General features: G+C 29.8%; 1 protein-coding gene across 1 annotated transcript in view; it reads left to right on the top strand.

The window, feature by feature from the left end:
- LOC141461009 (cytoplasmic aconitate hydratase-like) overlaps positions 1-20,357 on the top strand; it is a 27,186-nt gene extending 6,829 nt beyond the window's left edge. The window contains exons 9-18 of the mRNA XM_074141615.1: positions 1,081-1,298; positions 10,441-10,600; positions 11,928-12,148; positions 13,372-13,528; positions 15,069-15,304; positions 15,963-16,099; positions 16,902-17,049; positions 18,009-18,131; positions 19,375-19,560; positions 19,877-20,357. Coding sequence (XP_073997716.1) covers positions 1,081-1,298; positions 10,441-10,600; positions 11,928-12,148; positions 13,372-13,528; positions 15,069-15,304; positions 15,963-16,099; positions 16,902-17,049; positions 18,009-18,131; positions 19,375-19,560; positions 19,877-20,005 — 1,715 coding nt within the window. The 3' untranslated portion in view covers positions 20,006-20,357. The remainder of the gene's footprint in view (positions 1-1,080; positions 1,299-10,440; positions 10,601-11,927; positions 12,149-13,371; positions 13,529-15,068; positions 15,305-15,962; positions 16,100-16,901; positions 17,050-18,008; positions 18,132-19,374; positions 19,561-19,876) is intronic.

Raw genomic sequence — 20,357 nt, 5'->3', positions numbered from 1 at the left:
ATCAATTTCTTATATTCATCAATGGTTTTCAAAAAAAAAAAAAAAAAATCCAGATTTAGCCTGATTAATAGTTAGAATAATTTTATTTAACCTTTTCTTGGTTATTAATTATTTTTTTGCAGGAATATAGTTAATAATTTTAAGATTTGAAATTAATCAATTATATTAATAGATAGTGCATGGACACTTACGAGAAGCTACCGAAAATAGAGTAGCTGATTGTCCTTAGATTTTTTCTTCTTAGAGAACATTGTCTGGAGGTCGACTTCTAAGGACCATTCTTAGATGACCATATTGAGGATATGTTTTTTCAACATATTAATTCTAACATAAATTAAAACACTTTGAAAACGTCCATTAATATCTGACGTACCAGAGATAACTGGGCGGATCCAAAATATATGTTAGGGGCAATCTAATAATCTAAATCTAGGGGATCTCGGGGGGAACGTAAAATATTCCTACATGGTCAGTGTTATCCTTTGATAATTTGTATAATGTTGAAGCTTATGAAATTATGCCAGCTTGATCAACACGACAAATTTACGAGGAACAAATCACATCAAAATTTAATTAAGAAAAAGAAACTTTAATTGGCCCTTTTTTTCCACAAATAAAATCCTGAGTCTGGTTGGGAAAAAATTCTTCCAGAGGCAGAAAGGTTTATCTGGAACATGATCATTCATTCCCTAATTTCTCCTCTCTTTTCTCTTTTATAAGTTTGGTTCTTTACATTTTTAAGAAAGTTGCTTCTTCAGTCAAGTGATTTCCTTGTTTAGTACAAGTTCTAAAAGTTACATTGTTCAATGCCGCAAGGCTCAGAACATGTACTGCATTTGATCTAACTTTTGCCTTAGAAGCTAAAAAGTCATTTTGGATTTAAACGCCCTTCCTTGTTATATACTCAAGGCTCTAAAATATTTTAGTCTTTAAAAGATGTCAAAAGAGGTGTACATTGCAAAGTAAATAACAAAGATTTGTAAACGTTCGCTCTTAGCACAATAAATAAATAAAATCAAAATATTATGACTATTATTTTATAAAAAAAAATTAAATATAAATATTAAATTTATTTGACAGATCGTGATAATAAGAAGATACAAGTTATTGAACAATATTTGAAGAGGGTGGCAATGCTGAGAGATTATACCAATGCATCCGAAGATCCTGTTTATAGCAAAGTAGTTGAATTGGATTTGGCTACCGTTGTGTCTTGTCTATCTGGACCAAAAAGGCCTCATGATCGTGTCTCGGTTACTGATATGAAAAAGGAGTTTAGTCAGTGTCTTACAAATAAAGTAAGTAGATTTCATTTTTTAAATTTTATTTACAAATAAGTATAAATTAACAGTTTTCTTTCTATATCGATTAACCATGTGAAAAATTCGTTTTTGGTATTATTCTATACGAAGTATTTTCTTCCTGGACTAAAAATTATGGACTAGTAAATTTTATTAATAAATTAATGTAGTGAAATTACCTTAGAGGGTTATTTTAGAGAGATATTTGACGTTAGGTTTAACCTGTCTCCCTTTGTAGGCTTTGTTAAGGATTGAAAGATGTAATGCTTGATGGGATTGTGGCCAAAAACGAAGTACAAAAAGTTTAACATTTCCTCATTTTGTTTAAATATAAAACCAATCAAATGGTTTAAGGGTAGGAACAAAAAGCCAAAGCCTTATTTTTCCGGAAATTCTTCAAATGTATTAACAAATAGTAAACATAAAGTATTTAAAGATAGTCATTCAAAAACATATTTTCTGAGAAAATACCCAAAATTTCTAAACTTCTCTCTTAATTTGTACTTAACGTATCCATTAAAGAAGACAAAACTCGAAATTTTGGAATCACACGACCCAGTCGATTCCTCACATATATGTTAATTGCATTTCTTGTTCATGTTAGGTTCCATTATAATAAATTATTAATGCAAAATAGATAAATTCTAGAATGGATTTGCGATTATTCTGCTTCTTTTTTTTACTTTGTTTCAAATAATTACTTCGTTCTTTTGTTGTGTAATCAGAGCCTCAAATCTGAAGAAATACGAACTTTTGAAAAGTGATCTTATTAAAGCAATATTTCCACAAGAAATGCTTTTTCAAGCAAATAGATTGTAAGCATATAAAGTTCCTCAAAGGTTTGATGTAGTAACTAAAAATATTTCCTGTAAGAAAGCACCATGTTTTGGAAAGTTTAAAAGAGGGATCACAAAATATTGGTTTACTTTGGTGTCATTCTAAATACGAGTAAATAATAGGAATGTAAAGTAATCGACTATTTGCCTCAGGCGGGGCTTAACGTTCAATTTTAAAATTCGTATATTCTAAATAGGAGTCCGTTACAGACTTATTTGCATATGATATTGTTATCAAATGGTGGAATTCTAGGGGGGAGGGAGAGAAATAGTCATCATTCAATGTTCACAGCCTCCATTGTTTCAATTTATAAAACATAGTTTTGATTTTATTTATAGAAAGCTTGTATTTTCTTCAAAACTTGCAGGTTTTGGATTTTTATCCATCATCATTATCAGTTTGGTGTGAAATTTGATTTTCACTAATATTCTGACATTAACCAAGTATCTTTCTAACCACCCCTTATCTATGGCCAAACCTACCACCCCTTATGTTTTCTTTAAATAATTTTGCGCATATTTTTTTTGTTTTATTCCTCAACACTCGGATTTTTAAGAGATTAGTATCTAGTAAAGTTGTGTGGATTAAAGTGCAAATTAAATGATGTTTTAGATTTTAAATGATGACATAACGAAGACAGAAACATACCAAAATAAAAATCCAATAATTATTAATAAATAGAATCAAATAATAATACCGAAAAAACAAAATAAACATAAAAAAAAAAGCAAGCATATTTCCATATGCATTTGCAAGGTATCATCCTATCCCACCTTGATTTTTTGTTATGGCATGATCAGTCGTTTTTGGAAAATTATTATAATTTAGTCGTTAAAAAATTGTTTATTCAGTTATAAAAATATTTTAAGGTGCTCTAATAACTTTTTCATGGATTATTGGAGAAACCGTGCACTATTAGTGTGACGAATAGATTTTTAATTAATTGAACGGGGCCAATTTTGTGAAAAACTATCTGTATCGTGCCGGTAAATAAAAAATAATTTTCTTTTCGTAGAAAAATTGATCCTAGATTAGGTTCTGCTACATCAAAAATAAATTTTTACATAAAAATTAATGCAAGTGAATTCCAAAAAAAAAAATCTTCTTCACCTAAGTAGTTAATTTCACAGACAATCTATAAAGAGTAATTATTGTAGTCAAAGAAGTCTTGACTTTGTACGAAGAATGATCCATTATCTTGCTCTAACCTAAAGTATTTTAGCTGCTTTTTTGAGTTCTCAAAACTATTTTTATTCTAATGCGGTAGTTTTTTTTTTTTAAATAACTTCATTCAAATTATAAATCCGCCGATAAATTCTTAATTAAAATCTCTAGGAACTAAGAAATATAGTTTATAAAATTAATTTTCCTTCAGATTTATTATGCAATTTAGTAACGCAAAAAATAGCATAGTTTATAATTTTGTCTTAGTAAATTGAGAATAGGAAATATTTTAAAAATCTTTTAAAGTTAATTTTTCCGGAACATAAAAAAAATATTAAAAGTAACCGTTTGGAAATATCTTTAATATTTAATAGTAGCCTTATCCCGCCTTAATCCAATCTAATTGAGTACATTGACCACGTGCTTAACTTTGTTCTCTAAAAGAAGCAAAATTTAAGAAAACTTACCGGCAAAAGTTTTAAACGCTTTCTGAAACCAATTTTAATCATTTTGATATATTTTAAAAAAAAGTACAATATAATAATTTTTTTGCCATATAGAATATTTCTATTTGCAATATATTATCAACAGCATTGAAAAATATTTAAGAACTTATCCTTAGGAAAGTTATGTAATAAAATATTTTTTTGAAATTTATTAAAAAAATACAAAAGTTCATACAAAAATTTTACAAACAGTATAATTTTCTAACTCTATTTGCACAACTAATTTTTTTTACATGACTCAGCTCCTTTTTCTAGCCAATAGTGATCATGTTTTAATGTAGCTAATAATAGATTTTTATTCACTTCCTTACAAGTAAAACTTTTAATAAACAAGGCATGGCCGGTATGCTTGCCCAGATATCTTTTAAAATCTTCTTTTTTTTTTAACAATTTTTTTTAAATTAGAATAAATACAAATTTTATATAATAAAATCGGAAAATATCCTTAAACACGTAGCTTACAGCTAATAACAAAAAAGATTTACCAACGTATAAAAATAACATGTAATGTTTAAAAATAGATTTAATCATTTACTAATTATTACTTAATCTATTATTATAACGAAGTACTTGAACTTATGCACAACGTTACAGTTAATATTAATTACATACACATTAAAAATAAATATATTTACGAACATAAAATCTTACCTCAAAGATCTGTTGTGAATACAGTCAAAGATCTACAGGACTATTACTGTGATATAATATTAAAAAATAGATATATGCACACTAATAGTTCCTTAAGCTCAAGGACTGCTTGTGTGGTCTCTAAAAGCATGGCGGATAACCTAAAAAAAACTATGTACATCACTACTTAGAATTATTACCTAATGTTCGGCTTAAGCTTATAAAAAAAAAGTTTGAAAAACATTGAAATCTTAATATTTAAACACAAAATAACTTAAGAGAATTCTTAAAAATAATTACAAAAATAAATAACATGCCCCACTTGTTGCGCTTGTGTAACCTGGTTATTTTATCCCACGCTGTGTGTAGTGTAATTAAAAACTTGAAAATTACAATTTGCCTAAACCCAGACTACAGGAAATATTGCTGTGATATAAAGGAATACCTGTACTATATGCACACCAATAGTTCCTTTAGCCGGAGATGGCCTGTGATGTTGAAGAGATGTGAATAAAAATTGATTAAATTGAGAAACCCGAATGGTGGAAACATTTTTACGGGACATCAAAAGACACACCATGCGTTGTCTGCTGAACTGATGCCGTGCATGCGTGATGTGAGACTATGGCGAATACAACGGACAAACTTTACCCAGTGGCGCCGTATTACATATCTGAGAAATGACACTACCAGGGTCAAGTTCGACTATCGTTACGCCTAATCGATTTTCTTCCTCATATTGGTCCTATCGATTGGTTTAGTATTATTTTATTTTTACTAATTTATATTTATCAATTTTTTCTCTAAAAAATATATATGTATATATAAAATAATTTCCTCAAATTGAAGTTATGTAGTAACTAAAGATGTTGGTTTAAAGAATTGTTAAGGACATCACTTACAGTACATTATCGGGATGAAATCTTTAGCCTTTATTTTCAATTCTATGCATAAAAGTTACCGCCAACTCCATTAAATTAATTATCCCAAAAACATATAATAAGATTAATTATACAAAATACAAAAGACGCGCAATGACTAATTAAAAATATCAATAATTTAAAAAACTACCTAGTACGTTAACTTACTTGTTGGAAGAAGGTTACGTGTTGGTTATTCTGAAACCATTCTCCTTCGCTGACCTAGCTTTATGAATTCAGTAAACTTCATACAGTTAGATCACCAAAGAAGAATAGAATAGAAGCAGCAAGCTGATGTTCCAGAATAGCTCCGGTTTTATGCACTGCAGGTATTCCAAGAAAGTTAATTGCATTCTAAAGATGAAATCGTAGTGTTTCTCTGAACAAGTGTACAATCTAGTCATGAATATTTTAAAAAAGCTAAAATTATCATAAAACACGACAAGATATACACTCGCTCACAGTTTCACCAGCTTAACTTCGGTTCTTTTTATGTTTTCAATTTAATTTCTAAAAGAATTGATGATTTCTGTGATAAAGAAATGCGGACGAATCAAACCCGGTGAGGAATATAATAACCTCATAAGCCAAGTTAGATTCGACCACACATTCCAAATCTATAATTTCAGCTGGCTAAAGATTATTACTATTTAAGAAAATAAGTTAACTTACTGGATTCAAAATCATCTCTAACATTAAACTTCAATAAACACTTCGCCACTTCTAGCACAAACCTAACCGAACGTTTAAATCGTTACACTGACGGTCAGTCCATTTCACGAGGCCTTATATACCAATGGAAAACAATACGGTGGGCAGCCCTTAACCCTTCCCAGGTTAAATTTTCCCAAAAAAGCATAAGAGAGAGGGAAAAAATCCCTTTTACTTTCTTATTAGTTAGTAGGGCTACTGGCAATTTTATTTCCATTGAATCTCTCACCAATATATTCTCTAGAAAAATCATGTTGTATTGGGCTCTGAAGAAGTTGCTACATGCCTTTTAGAGAGCAATTATTTGATCAAAATTGTAACTTCGGAGAAAACAGTCGTTTGAGATTCTCTATTACATTTTTATCAGTTAAAATTGTGGTTTCTGGTTTTGAGGTATTATGTCCTTTCCACTTTTATCATTTTGTAGTTGCTTTCTTTTATCGCCTTATTTATGTTATTGGGAAACATTTTATATATATATAAAACAATTCAAGAATAGCATTGAAGTAGATCTGAACATTCTCACAACTGTCTTTTTTTTTAATTTTATGGTTTTAACTCTTACAATTTTTAATACTCCAGATTTTAAAATACCTTTGATTCTTACACATAAAAAAATATATATTTAGAAATTTAACCCTTATAGAAAATAATAATAAATTGTCGAAGTTGATTGTTTTCCATCATTACGCTTTTTCATGCAGTTTTTGACGATCAACCACCCTTGTTCAACTGCACGGTAACTTTATATCAGATCGTATTCTGCCAATTTCACCGAAATGTTATTTTAGAAATAACCTATTAAAAATCGTATTTTGGAAAATTATTTATCTTTCGAAATATACTAAGTTCAGTAAAAATCAAAATTAGTAAAATGGTATTTCCTTTTGTGAAATTTTCTTAAATTTCGTAGTTTCTCGTTGTAAGAGAAAATACAAAGTTGTCAATTCTGTACAATTTAGTCAATTTATTATAAACGAGGCAATTAATGCTACATTTTCTGTATATAAATGAGATTTTCCTTTGATTCTTCTATATTATTTGTAAATGATTTTTTTGTTTTTTTTGGTTGTAGCAAATTTGAAAAAGCCCTTTCTAATATAATAACAGATAATTGCCCTAAACATAATGTGTTTAGATTATTGTGAAAGGGCCTGTCTGAACAATTCAGGTCATTAATGAAAGCCATCTAAAATTTGAAAATACAACAATGAGCCTTTCCATAATTAATGATTATTTAAAAATAATTAGCAGCATATTTTATTTAGGCCATTTATCATTATTTATTATTTTCTTAAATTTAGCTTAGATAAATTGTTTTAAATACGCTCAATTTTTTCAAAAAAATGTTAGTTGTGAATGGTATATTACAAAATTACTGACAGATTATTAGGCTGTTGTAGATACTTTTCTATTCGTATCGTTTGTATAGAAATATCTCCTACGTGATTCTCTCTTGATAGGAACAAATTTCTTTTAGAAAATTATTTCTTTAGATTAATTACATCCCAAAGATTTGGTCCCATAATTACTCACACAACTTTTTCTCACTATTCTCTTAAAGTTTTTTTTAAAATCCAAATTTTTTAACTTAGTTTCAAGATGTATTTACTGTAATAAAAGAACTTTGACGGAAGTTTATCGTCCCAGAACTTCTTTTAATTTTCAGGTAAAGCATTTATACCCAAAACGATAGAACTTCTACACTGGGGAAATTCCAAAACCTTCAGTTAGTTTTCTCCATTCACTACCTGAATCTTACTTCTGAAAGGTTTACGGACTTCCCTGAGTCCATCTTCAGTTTATTATCTTACATTTTCTTTGTTTATTACAAACACGTCCTACTTGTTCACTTTCTGGAACTATTCGTACACACGTGATTGTAAAATTATAAAAACTCATTTATACATCGAAAATAATATTAATAATAGCTTAGAGAGAAGGGATTAGCTCAATGGTTTGCATGCACTGGATTTCAGTGCGGAGATCCGAGGTTCGAAACCACCTACAGGCCCTTATATTTTCTCTTCGTAGGAGCTTCTTACACTTCACTGTCCTGTGATGTGGACATATTGTCAGTAATAAGAGACCGCTGTCCGTTTTCTGTTCTGTTCGGAGGCCGACAGTGCACTGAAAAAAATTCCAGGTGCCAGTAACCTCAGATGTTAAAAAATCTATTAAAAAAAATCAGATCTTCGAAATTTTATGCAGCTTAAGAGGATAATATGTAAATTAAGATATTGGAATATCCATAAAGATTAGTGTTTCTTTTAAAAGACATTTTTTTTTTTATTCCCAATGAATCATATACATATGTATGTAATTGAATATGCATGCGATGAAAAGTATTTTGATTTACGTTAGTATTTTTATTTATTTTGATATGTGGTCGGACTCGTCACAAAACGCAACTAACTTTCTTCAAATTGAAGGATCTTAAAGACAAAAAAGTTAAATTTGTAGAAATATTTTTCATTTTATTAAACGAAATTCAGTATTACTAAAATGATTTTAAAAAAATATATATTACGCCGACACTAATGTAAGAAGGAGATCAGCCGGAGTGGCTGAACTAGTCATGAAGACCTCTTAGATCAGATTCACTCGGTACATTTTATTTTTGTAGATTGTGAATAGCAAACAGCTAAATGAAAATATATCTTTATTATATTTATTAGTGTACTTAGATTTTAATAGAAATTCCTGCAGTATGTAACCTCTGGTACCAAGGTAACCTACATTTTGAGACAGAAGGTTATTGTCTTTATATTGATAATTGGAGAGTCCATTTACATTGAGTAAAAACTATTATACGCATTGAAAAAAGGTTAACTACCTTTAAAGTTGTATTACTTGAATATTGTTTTCCCATAAAGGATCATTATATTACTTAAGGTAAATTATTGAATGTTTGCACGTTTTTATTTTTAAAGAATTATTCTTAATTGTAAAATTACTATTTGTCGTTAAAACTTGTACTTATTATGTTCGTTATCTGCACTAATCTTTTTTTATCCAATTTCTTTTTCAACGAAAACAAAACCAACAATATTATCCAGTTCTAGTTAAATCTTATTGTATACAATTGTACCTTAATCTAAAATTGATATAAAGATTATCATAGTTATAAAAATTTGATAATGTTATAATAATGATTGTATTGAATCCAACATTCATATTTTCAATAAGTACGTTGTACATTTTTTTTTTACAATATCGAGTATAATATTATGTAATACAGAAATTCATAGGAGTCATGGGAGTCTCAAAAAAGAACTTTTAAATAACTAACATTCTTTGTTAAATAAAAGTTTTGAACTAAGTGCGGTTTTTCAAGTAAACAGTAAGTACTCGCTCATAACAAAAACTTTATTTAATTTATTAGTACTGACACCAGTGTTGTTATATACTTATCTGCAAGCTTATATGAAAGATAGCTATTAAATTCACATAATCAGTTCATCATGTGGAGGTTGCAGTACGAATTTTCTAGTTAAAGAATATCTTGATAGAAAGTTAAATTAATATAAAAGGTAATAATTAAAATAAATATCCACAAAAGTTGTTTGTCTCTCGCTTATGGGTCTAGCGATTTTCACCAAATTTCACGTTTAGATTACTTCATATGTTTATTTATATCATTTTTAAATGATAAATACTTTTGAAGTCAGTTGAATGGATCTGTTGGGGAAGGCTTCTCTGAAGTGTTATTTCAGAGTACATGTATGGTTTCCTTTGTCGAATTCTGAAGAAAATTAGTAAGAACTTTGAGAATTGAATGATAATCGTGTGAAGGTTAACATAAGATTCCTCTTTTGTGTGTGAATCGACTGCTAAATGTAATTATTACTTAATTCAGCTGTTCAGTAATTTTGGCCAGTTCAGCGACTTCATGAGAAAAAAGAAAGGTTTGAAATGGAGAGAGTCCTTCCCGAGAGTAACTAAGATATTAAGGACAAGAATGTCTCGTTCTTAATTCTAGCAAAGACTTGGTCATTAGGAAATTCCAACAATCGAATGTACTTTCTCTATATTGCACTTTCGAAAGAGGAAATATTTGCCTTCACATTAAATTTTGGATATAAAGTTTTCAAGGGAAAAATTTAATTTTTTGCCAAAATTATCTACGTGAAATGTACTTTTTAAAAGATCTATTGTGGCTCCCTTTAGATGTCAGTGTTATGGCATAAAATGTAATCGCCTTCAAATGTAGTGCTCAAAACTATAGACATTTATCAAAGACTTTCTCTTTTTCTCAGTTCTCATTGTTGGAAGGGAATTTTCTTCTAATTTTTGCAAACTTAAGATTTTAGCGATATAATCAATCCTTATATTTTCAATCTAAATTCATTATAATTATTTTGTTTACAGGTAGGCTTCAATGGTTATGGTTTAAAGCCAGAAAGAGTGAACGATTCTGGTAAATTTCTTCACGAAGGTGTTGAATATACTCTTAGCCATGGATCTGTGGTTATTGCAGCCATCACATCTTGCACAAATACCAGTAATCCCAGCGTTATGCTTGGAGCAGGCAAGTCTTGAATTTACGAATTTACGTATTTTCCATATGCTTAAGTTATGAAGTTACATATTTTCCATTTGCTTAAGTTTTTGGAAGATCTAAAAATGCTTATGATTTAAGAGTTAATGCAACTAAACTTCTACTCCGGAACTTTAATGTTCTATAAGAAATCTGTGGTTATGTAAAACATACATTTCCAAAAGTGATGTTATGGGTCTAAGATTTTCAAAATTAGCCTTTCGATTGATAATGGAGAAAATTTATGACACATAATGACTATTTTAATATAAATGCTCAAAATGTAGCTTGTATTTATAACGCTGACCAATTCACAAAAACACACTTTTTTATGTAAAATGAAATTTGGAATCAAAATATACAGCTTCAATCACTGGATGGTCGTCGTTCACTCCATCATGTCTCTGGTTGCACATGCATATGCGTATATCGTATTAGACAATATCCTTATCTCTCATCTCTTTTGCTTGTTGTATATTGATTACAGTTGCAAAATAAATAACCAACTAAAAAAAAAAAGAAAAAAGGAAACAGAAATGTGGTAATTGTTTGCTTTTAAAATTATTCTTTTTTACTAATTTATATTTACAAAGGTCATTGACGGAATCAGTTGTACTATATGTTAATTTAATATGTTAATGTAAATATGTATATGTTAATTCAAAACAATTTATTTTGTGATTTAGTGAAATTTTAGTAGTTGTTAAATTACACATGATCTTTCGCGAAAGGTCACCATATCTGTGCCAGTTGATCGTTTATTGGGAACCCAAATATATAAGGCTAGAGTTGTTTATTATTCAGTTGTTTAAAACTGTTTTTATTTAGTACGGGGCTAAAAATTAAATAATATAATCACATTCACGAGTTTCTCTGACTTTCATTCACATTATAGAAAACAGTTCACTGAAAAAGTTTAAGGGAGCAGTTAAAGGCAAGCTCCCTTACATTTTCTCTAGTAATCTTTTCTCACACATTTAACTCAATTAACTTTTCAAGAAAAAACGTTTTTAACAAAAAGAAATTATCTTTCCATCAGTAGTTTGTACACAAGGTACTCCACTCGATTAGTTGTTCAGCAAATTCATAGAAAACACGCAGGAAAAACTATTCATAAAATTTGCAATTCTATTTACAAAATTTTCTTTAAACTCAAGAGTTTTTAGTTACTTTAATCTTTGTTTATATATTACATAAGTGATAGGAACATAACATTAAAATGGCATTCCAATTTCTAACTAGGTTGATAATATTTATTGGTTTTTGTTTTAGGATCAAATTTTGTTCTTTGTTTAACCAATAATAATGATATTTATAGGACTGCTGGCTAAGAAAGCTGTGGAAGCAGGACTGTCGGTTGCTCCCTATATCAAGACATCTCTTTCACCCGGCTCTGGAGTAGTCACACATTATCTTCGAGAATCCGGTGTAGTTCCATTTCTAAATAATCTTGGATTTTCTTTGGTTGGATTTGGTTGTATGACTTGTATCGGCAACAGTGGTCCGTTACCAGAATATATTGTAGACGCTATTGAAAAGGTAATAACTTATAATTATTTTAATTTAATGTTTCATTATTATTTTTGAATAATATTTCTTAATAATAAATGTTTCAAAACATAATCTGCCGCTTAATATCCTACTTGTGCTTCCTGCTTATTTAGCAGGTTTCCATTTTTAATTTTATTTAATTTAAAAAAAGAAAGTCTGTAAGTGCAAAGACCTCTTTAGAGAAATAAAATTATGTAATGACAAACTGTTTCATTCATGCGCCTCATGTTTTAATGTAGGCACCTTAATCCATTCTTCTCCTCATAAGTCGAAACCAGAATAATCGAGAATTTCAAGTTCTGAATACAGTAGAAGAACTTTATTTAAAATAATAAAAGTTTTGACAATTAGCAAAAATATCGTTCAAGTTTAATTGAAATTATTGTTTTTATTTTACAGGAATGAGATATGTTCCTCTCTAGAAAGCTTATAATAATAACTTACTAAGTTAATGTACCATTTTCTAGATGGAAGGTTATTTTCTCGAGAAATTTGCTGAAGACTGAAAAACCCTTCAGAAATCCGCATTTGCGATCATGCTATTTTTCTTTGAATGCCATATATTCAGCAACTCCTTTAATCCTCTATAGATTATATAGATAAATAGTAGTTTCAAACATTAGAGTAAAATTGCACTTTAAATAAACGGACGTATCCGTAACCATCTTCCGTTTTATAACAGTGCTTTAAAATGAAGTATCCTTGCCAAAAGTTTTGTTTAATTGGTAAAAAATGTTTTCTAGAAAGCCGTTTTCTAGAAAATAGCAGAACACTATGCACCACCAGGCTCTTCAGGCTGCATGAATTTCAGCTAAACGAAATTACAGGTGTACCTTGTGGCATCTTAAACTTAATATACAGTTTTAATTTTTTTGTGATTTTGTGTTTGTAAATTATGCTGTACAGACAAGACGAAAAAATTAAACGATTTTATTGTAGTTACGAACATTATGGATTTTAAGGACGTTAGGGAAAGCTGATAAATTACGCCTCAACATATAGTTCTATTACAGTAAAGTTATTTTTGGTTAGGAATAAAAGTTTTTTAGAAAATGTATTAATTTAATTAGAATTTTTGGCATCCATAGTAAAGAAAACTGGTGTTCATGCCAGAATTGTTTTTTAATCAATTCTTGGTTTTTCACTTGCTTCAAACAATGTGATAATTGCCTTAAAAATTTCAATTTAATAAAATAAATTAATATTTTCAGAATGGACTAGTTTGCTGTGGTGTATTGTCCGGAAATAGAAACTTTGAAGGACGAGTTCATCCGAATACAAGAGCCAATTATCTTGCATCTCCTTTATTGGTCATCGCTTATGCAATAGCTGGCCGAGTAGATATTGATTTTGAGACAGAACCACTCGGTAAGATTTTTTTTTTTAAGCAGTAAAATTCTAAGAAATAGGATTTTATTTAACCCAATAGTACATTACGTCGTAATTATATTACAAAGTATTTGTGCCAAATAGCACACAACTTTTTAATATGCCTTAACTTATGCTAATATTAAAAGAATTTAATGTTCGTACTTGCTTAGTTGACGATACTTTTTTTTTTTCTCATATATTGTGATAAGCTTTGGAACATTAGTGATAATCCTATGAATATTTTAAAAATTTGATGGTATTACTTTTTCCATTCTAAAATTAATTTATGTTGCACATTTTCAACATAATACTTTCGAGATTCTGTAATTTTTGTTTTTGAAGAAATCTCAAGAAGATTATGAATTAACTTATTAAACGTTCAGAGTGAAGACCATCTTTCTCTTGCATTGTTTTGTAGATATTAATGCTTCGTTATGTTGCGATTTTAGATCATGTAGATACTATTTCTAATGAAACTGTAGAATATGTATGATCCTTTTAAATCCCTGCAGGACATTAAGAAGATTTCGAGGACGTTCTTTCGTCAATGCCAAGTACAGAAGTATTTATAGACAAAAAAAGAGAAAAAAATTTGTCATTTTATTACAAAATTAACTTTCTAACGCATTAATGTTTGAGTGGGGAGGAAATTGTTCGGTGTTTGGTAATAATGCCAATACTGGATTTTCATTTAATGATTTTTCACTTTTCTGAGAATATTTCCTTCCTGCGATTTTCTTCGATCTCATTCTTTAATAGAATTAAAGCTTTTATTTAGAAAGAACATTTTATTTTTATGAACAATGTTTTTAGAAAATGGTTTGAAAAGCATTTAGAGGTGTAAGTTTAGATGTATAAGTTAATAATATCTCGTGAATAGCAAGAGAAAGTCTTACGAGTATTCACTTCATGTTTTTTTATTTTGTTTAAATACTTTTTCGATTGTTTTTTAATGGAAGTAGAGAATTAAAATCAAAATTTTGAAAGCAGTTATTAAAAGTTACATAATTTACTGGGGTAGAAGTTATTCAACCGTTACTTAGTTCCATTCAAAGGGCAACAGGTAAAGGCACAGAGGTTAGACGCTTTTGTCTTGATGACAATATGTTTTCAGGAATGTTTGGGTTTATTGGATTCTCTATTCTATTCTATTTGTAAATATCCCGTTACTGAGACATCAATGACCGTGCTATTTTAAGAATGTTCTCATATCACTAAGTTTTATTTAAATTATTATGAAATTAAATGATTATGGTCGAATGTAGGGATAATTGATAAGCTGAGAGTTATTTATTGATTTCTTCTAATTATTTTAACAATAGTAGGTATTATTTTCGCCCAGCTCAGAAGTGTGGTTTGAGTTGATGGAAATTTAAATAAAATTGTATACAAAATGACTGCCATTTGATAAAATTATATTAATTTCATTAAATTTAAAGGTACACTGTTTTCATTAGCTGATAACTTTTGTCAGTAAGCTAATGACGAACATTATTTTAAAGTTGGAAAAATTAATTTCTTCTATTTCTGTTAATAGGGAAAAATAAGGATGGTAAAGATGTATATCTGCGTGAAATCTGGCCTTCAAGATCTGAGATACAAGCTGTAGAGAAAAGTACTGTGATTCCCGCAATGTTCAGAGATGTATACTCAAGAATTGAGAATGGTTCAAATTCATGGCGACTACTTACAGCCCCTGAAGGAAAGTTATACCCGTGGGATCCTGCATCTACTTATATTAAGAATCCTCCTTTCTTCCAAGGAATGACTAAGGTGAATATTTTTTAAGAATTTTAATGCTGAAATGTTACTATTTACTTAAAATTATTATTATAAGTACTAATCGTTATAGATAGATAAAAATAAAAAGTAATAAAAAATAAAAATTAAATAATTCTGAACAAATAGACTTCCCTGACGGTCAAAGTACCGTGCGGACGTCTTTATGGCTAAAAATATCGTATAAGTAAAAATTCAAAGTAATTAAATGTTTCTTTTTTTTCTTATTATTATTATTATTATTATTATTATTATTATTATTTCATTTATTAATTTGTGAATTCTATACCTATTTAAGAAATTTATGTTATGTACCTTTTTTAATTGGATAAAGACTTCTTTCTTTCTTCTTATAGATAGATAAATTTTAGTCTTGATTTAATGTGTTTTGAATAGCCAAATAGTTTCAGCTACATATGTATGCCATGTACCACTGTCAATCTCCACCGGTAAACAGCTTGTTAGAATTGGTATATCATACTATCATGGGTGTACTCAAAGAGAACAAAGTGATCATAAGCATTTAATTATTTGGTGGCTAATGATACAAAAATAGCAAATTGGAATTTTAGCAATTGATGCTTTTTAAAACATTACCCAACGAATAAATGTATATGAAATAATTGGTAAATTTATAATTAAATATTTTCAGGCGCTACCTAAACAGAAGCCAATTACAAACGCGCGTGTATTGGTCTTTTTGGGAGACTCAGTGACCACGGACCACATATCCCCTGCCGGAAGTATTGCCAGGAACAGTCCTGCTGCTAGATATCTTGCCAATAGAGGGTAAGTGTTTTTGTTGATTTAAATTGGCCCATTACGTGAAGAGTTGGCTTTAGTGGGTGTAATGAAATGTTACCGCTGGGTAACTTCTCCACATTGTTGGAGACATTCCACCTTAACTTTGTTTCTTATAACTAAATTTCTTATAACTAAATGTTCTAGAAGAGAACTATTTGTTATTGAACTGTCATTTCCCATATAAAGAGAATTTGCAGCCAGATCAGACTGCACTCTGATAAGAATGGTTATGTCGATTAAAATGACATGAAGTTTAGTTTTAACCAGGGTATTCGCTGCCCATTATGATAACGTCTGCTTTGAAAATCTCAAACATTTTCTCTTATTTTGCTCTGTTTTTAAAGATTTTCAGAATATATCGTTAAAGACTATTCTTCCCAAAGATATTAAACTGAACGATACAGCTAAGCTATTTCCCTATATGATTTTGGTTCTATATCCAAAATGAATAAGTATTTTTCTTATAAAATTAAAGCTTTAGAATGTATGTTATACTTACATTGAATTACTATTGGTTTTCTTTCTTCAGAAAGGCATAATCAATAACTTATATCCTTCATTTATTTATTTTTGATCATTTATTTCATTTTTATTCTCATTACCAATTTGTTGAGTTAAAACATAAATAGATATTATCTATTTATCCTTAATGCCAATTTATTAGATTGCAATTTGAGAATTGTGAGAACCTGTTTAACATTTATTTTAAAGCAATAATGAATTATTATTGTTGTAACAACTAAATAAATAATTTTTAAAAAAATATTAATATTGTTCAATTTTTCAGATTGACACCAAAAGAATTTAATTCTTATGGATCAAGAAGGGGTAATGATGATGTGATGGCCCGAGGTACATTTGCAAATATAAGACTAGTTAACAAGTTCATGTCCGCTCCGGGACCAAGAACTATTCATATACCATCCGAAGAAGAGGTTATTATTATTATTATGTTTTGTTTAGTAATTAAGGCGCGAACCAATTTCTGTGGTCATTGTCGCCGGAGTTTTTATCAGTGCTGACCTCCGAAGTGTGTCCTCTCGTTACAGGCAGTCAGTTTGTTATAAGAAGTTTCTAGAATGACTGGCCCGGGAAGGCTCTGCGGGACACTTCGTTGGCCCGGAGCCCTGTTTTGGGGTTTCGAAATGTGTTAAGTCTGCGGCCATCAATGCATGGGTGCAGAGTAAGGCTCAGGAGTGGTGGCTTGCCACCACTGGGCTACGACAGGCGAAGGAGTTCATCAGAGGCTATTCGCCGAGGCTGACCGCAGAATTAATCCGTCAAGGCCGTGGGGCTATAAGGATAATTGTAGGCCTATTAACGGGCCACTGCAGGCTCAGAAAGCACATGCATCGCATGGGCCTGGCAGATGATAGCCTTTGTAGGTTCTGTCAGGAAGAGGAAGAAACGGCACTGCACGTGTTGTGTCAGTGTGAGGGGCTCGTATGGCTAAGGATGTTACTTCTCGGGGAGGAAAAACCAAGGCCTGAGAGCTTTACCCAGGAGCCACTCTCCAGAATTAAGAGTCTGATTAAACGGACGGGTCTGGAGGGTGAGCTCTAAAGCCGGGGAGCCACAATAGATCCATAGGGGTCGCGGTGGCGCAGGCCTTGAGGCCACCCTAATTTAATCTAATCTAATCTAGAATGACCAAATCTCATTAGATTGCAGTTGGACTTGAGCCCGTGATATCGAGCAGGAATTGAGCTATCACTGATCTAATCCCATTATTATCATTATTGTTACGTTCTAGGTTAATATACAGGATATATTCACTTGTAATAGCTGACTTTATTCTTTTAAAAACAGCTAATAGACGCTGTAACTTGATAAGAGAACTAAATGATTGTAATTAATAATTTTCTATTTAATTTGATGATTTGATTATTTTCAGATGGATATATTTGACGCTGCTGAAAGGTATCATACAGAAGGAACGACACTGATTGCTGTTGTGGGTAAAGATTATGGTTCAGGTTCATCCAGAGATTGGGCAGCCAAAGGACCCTTCTTACTGGTTGGTATTAGTTGCTATTTGTAAATTTCAAATTTATTGATGAAATAGACCATTTAAATTTAGCAATTCCAACATATTTGTAAAACAAAAAATACATTTTAAGCAAGTTTTCAAATACCTCTTTTTTTCAAAAGGTATTTGATAAAAAGTTACATTTTCATTCACTGTAATATGTGTTTCTTTATGCTTACGAATATATTAAATATTAAACATTTTCTTTAATTAAAAAGATAATGCGATTTAAATTTTTGGCATCACATGAGAGTAACATTATTATGTTATAGTTACGTTCACCATATCGCTGGCTCAATATTACAAGGTTCTATGTGACCAGAGGCAGGTTTAGAGAATATCAAATTTATAATTTTTATTCTATTATTTTTAGATAAGTTAGTGCCGCAAAATTGAGTCTAACTGTTACTTACTAATGTGTAAACTAGAAAACAAAACTGAATAATCCCCATTTCGCCTTATTTAGATTAGATTTAATTAAATATGTTTCATCGTACAACTTTGATTCTGAAAATGTAACATACAACCTTGTAATAATGAGCCAGCGATATGTTTACTCGGCTCATAAGTGATAAATGTGTGCCTGAAAATACTCTTCTAAAATCAAATAAAAACTAATAGATAAGTTAGTAAAACTTAATATTGTAATATAGTAATACTCAACCAGTCTTAAGTAGTATATAGCTTTTTATTGTTCCTGTCTATGGCAAACACCATAACCTATGTTTTCAGTATTTAGATTTAATTTATATTTAATAGTGATTGATGTATAAATCTCTTGTCTGCAAAACTTTTTATTTAGTATATAAGCCGAACTTTTCTAGTTCTAATTTGATTGAAAACGCAAAATTATGAGCTTAAATACATAGCGAATATTTGTAGCTATTTGAATTATGTAATGTTCTCTATAACTGTCAATTGTTGAAATTGCAATCTTTGTTTTAAAACAGAAATATTGTATTCACTGCTTTCATTTGTCATAGCAGCAATTTTAATTCTTTTTCCAATTTTAAGCTTTGAAATCATTTCGGATCATCACTTAATTTAAACTTAATGAATCTGAAAGTGATTTCTAGCTTGGCATTTAGCAAAATAAGACAAAACAGTTGCAGGCGATAATCAATTGACATATTATAATGTTGGATTGATATCATTAAAAGGGTAACAAGAGTTACCATTTTACTGGCTATAATTAAGTACAAATTAAAGTGTATTTATTCATTTTTTCTAGGGAATAAAAGCAGTTATAGCTGAATCTTATGAAAGAATCCATCGTGCCAATTTAGTCGGAATGGGTATTGTACCATTAGAATTCCTACCTGGACAGAATGCTGAATCGTTAGGATTGACTGGCAAAGAGTTGTACAGCATTGAAATCCCAGAGAATCTGAAACCACTTCAACGTGTACAGGTTAAGGTATGTGTGTAAAATTTTAAATACTAATTTGAATTGTGTAAAAATTGCTCAATTTTTATTTTGCATTTTAAAAACCAATTTTATATCTAAGAAATCATAATATAGACCTGCGTTTTTTTGAGTTGATTTCGTAGGAAACTAATACGGACAAATGCCCACTCAGTATTAGATAAGTTCCTCTCATTTTATAACTTTATTATGTTAAAAATCTTTTTGTACATTTCTTTTATTAGACAATTTTAAATTTGCAAACAGTAACTTAAGTTAAGAAGTTGATAAAAGTTCAACACTTTAATTTTTGCATTTTCTCTACAAGGTAAGCAACAGTTGCGGTGGAGGTGATGGTGCAAGTTTTGAAGTTGTAGCAAGATTCGATACAGAGGTTGATCTATTGTACTATCGTAATGGAGGGATACTCAATTACATGATTCGCAAGATGCTTTGAAAATAGATCACCAATACAGCAAATCTCTTCGTCAATAAAGCAAAACAAAAAAAATTCAGGGACCTATAATTTTGTTATATTGGTAGTTAAAATAATAATGTGAAAGAATAAACAATTTTTATAATGATGGATAATTATTGACAATATTTTATTTTTATGCCATGAATGAACTTATTTTGGTTTCCTTTTTTTTTAAGTTAGAAAAGGAGTTAATGCAAGAGATTTATTTTTTTGTCGGGACATATTATTTTTTTTAATTAAAAATATTTGTTAAAACGTAAGTTGGGGGAAAAATTCCAAGAAATGTATGCATTTTATTGTTAAAATAAATGTAAAGAAATTATTTGCTTAA

This window comes from Rhodnius prolixus, unplaced genomic scaffold, assembly GCF_049639745.1.
Source record: "Rhodnius prolixus isolate KJV_2025 unplaced genomic scaffold, Rpr scaffold_6, whole genome shotgun sequence".
Lineage (NCBI taxonomy): Eukaryota > Metazoa > Arthropoda > Insecta > Hemiptera > Reduviidae > Rhodnius > Rhodnius prolixus.
The sequence above is the reverse complement of the archived record's forward strand: the minus strand, read 5'-3'. Positions and strand labels throughout refer to the sequence as shown.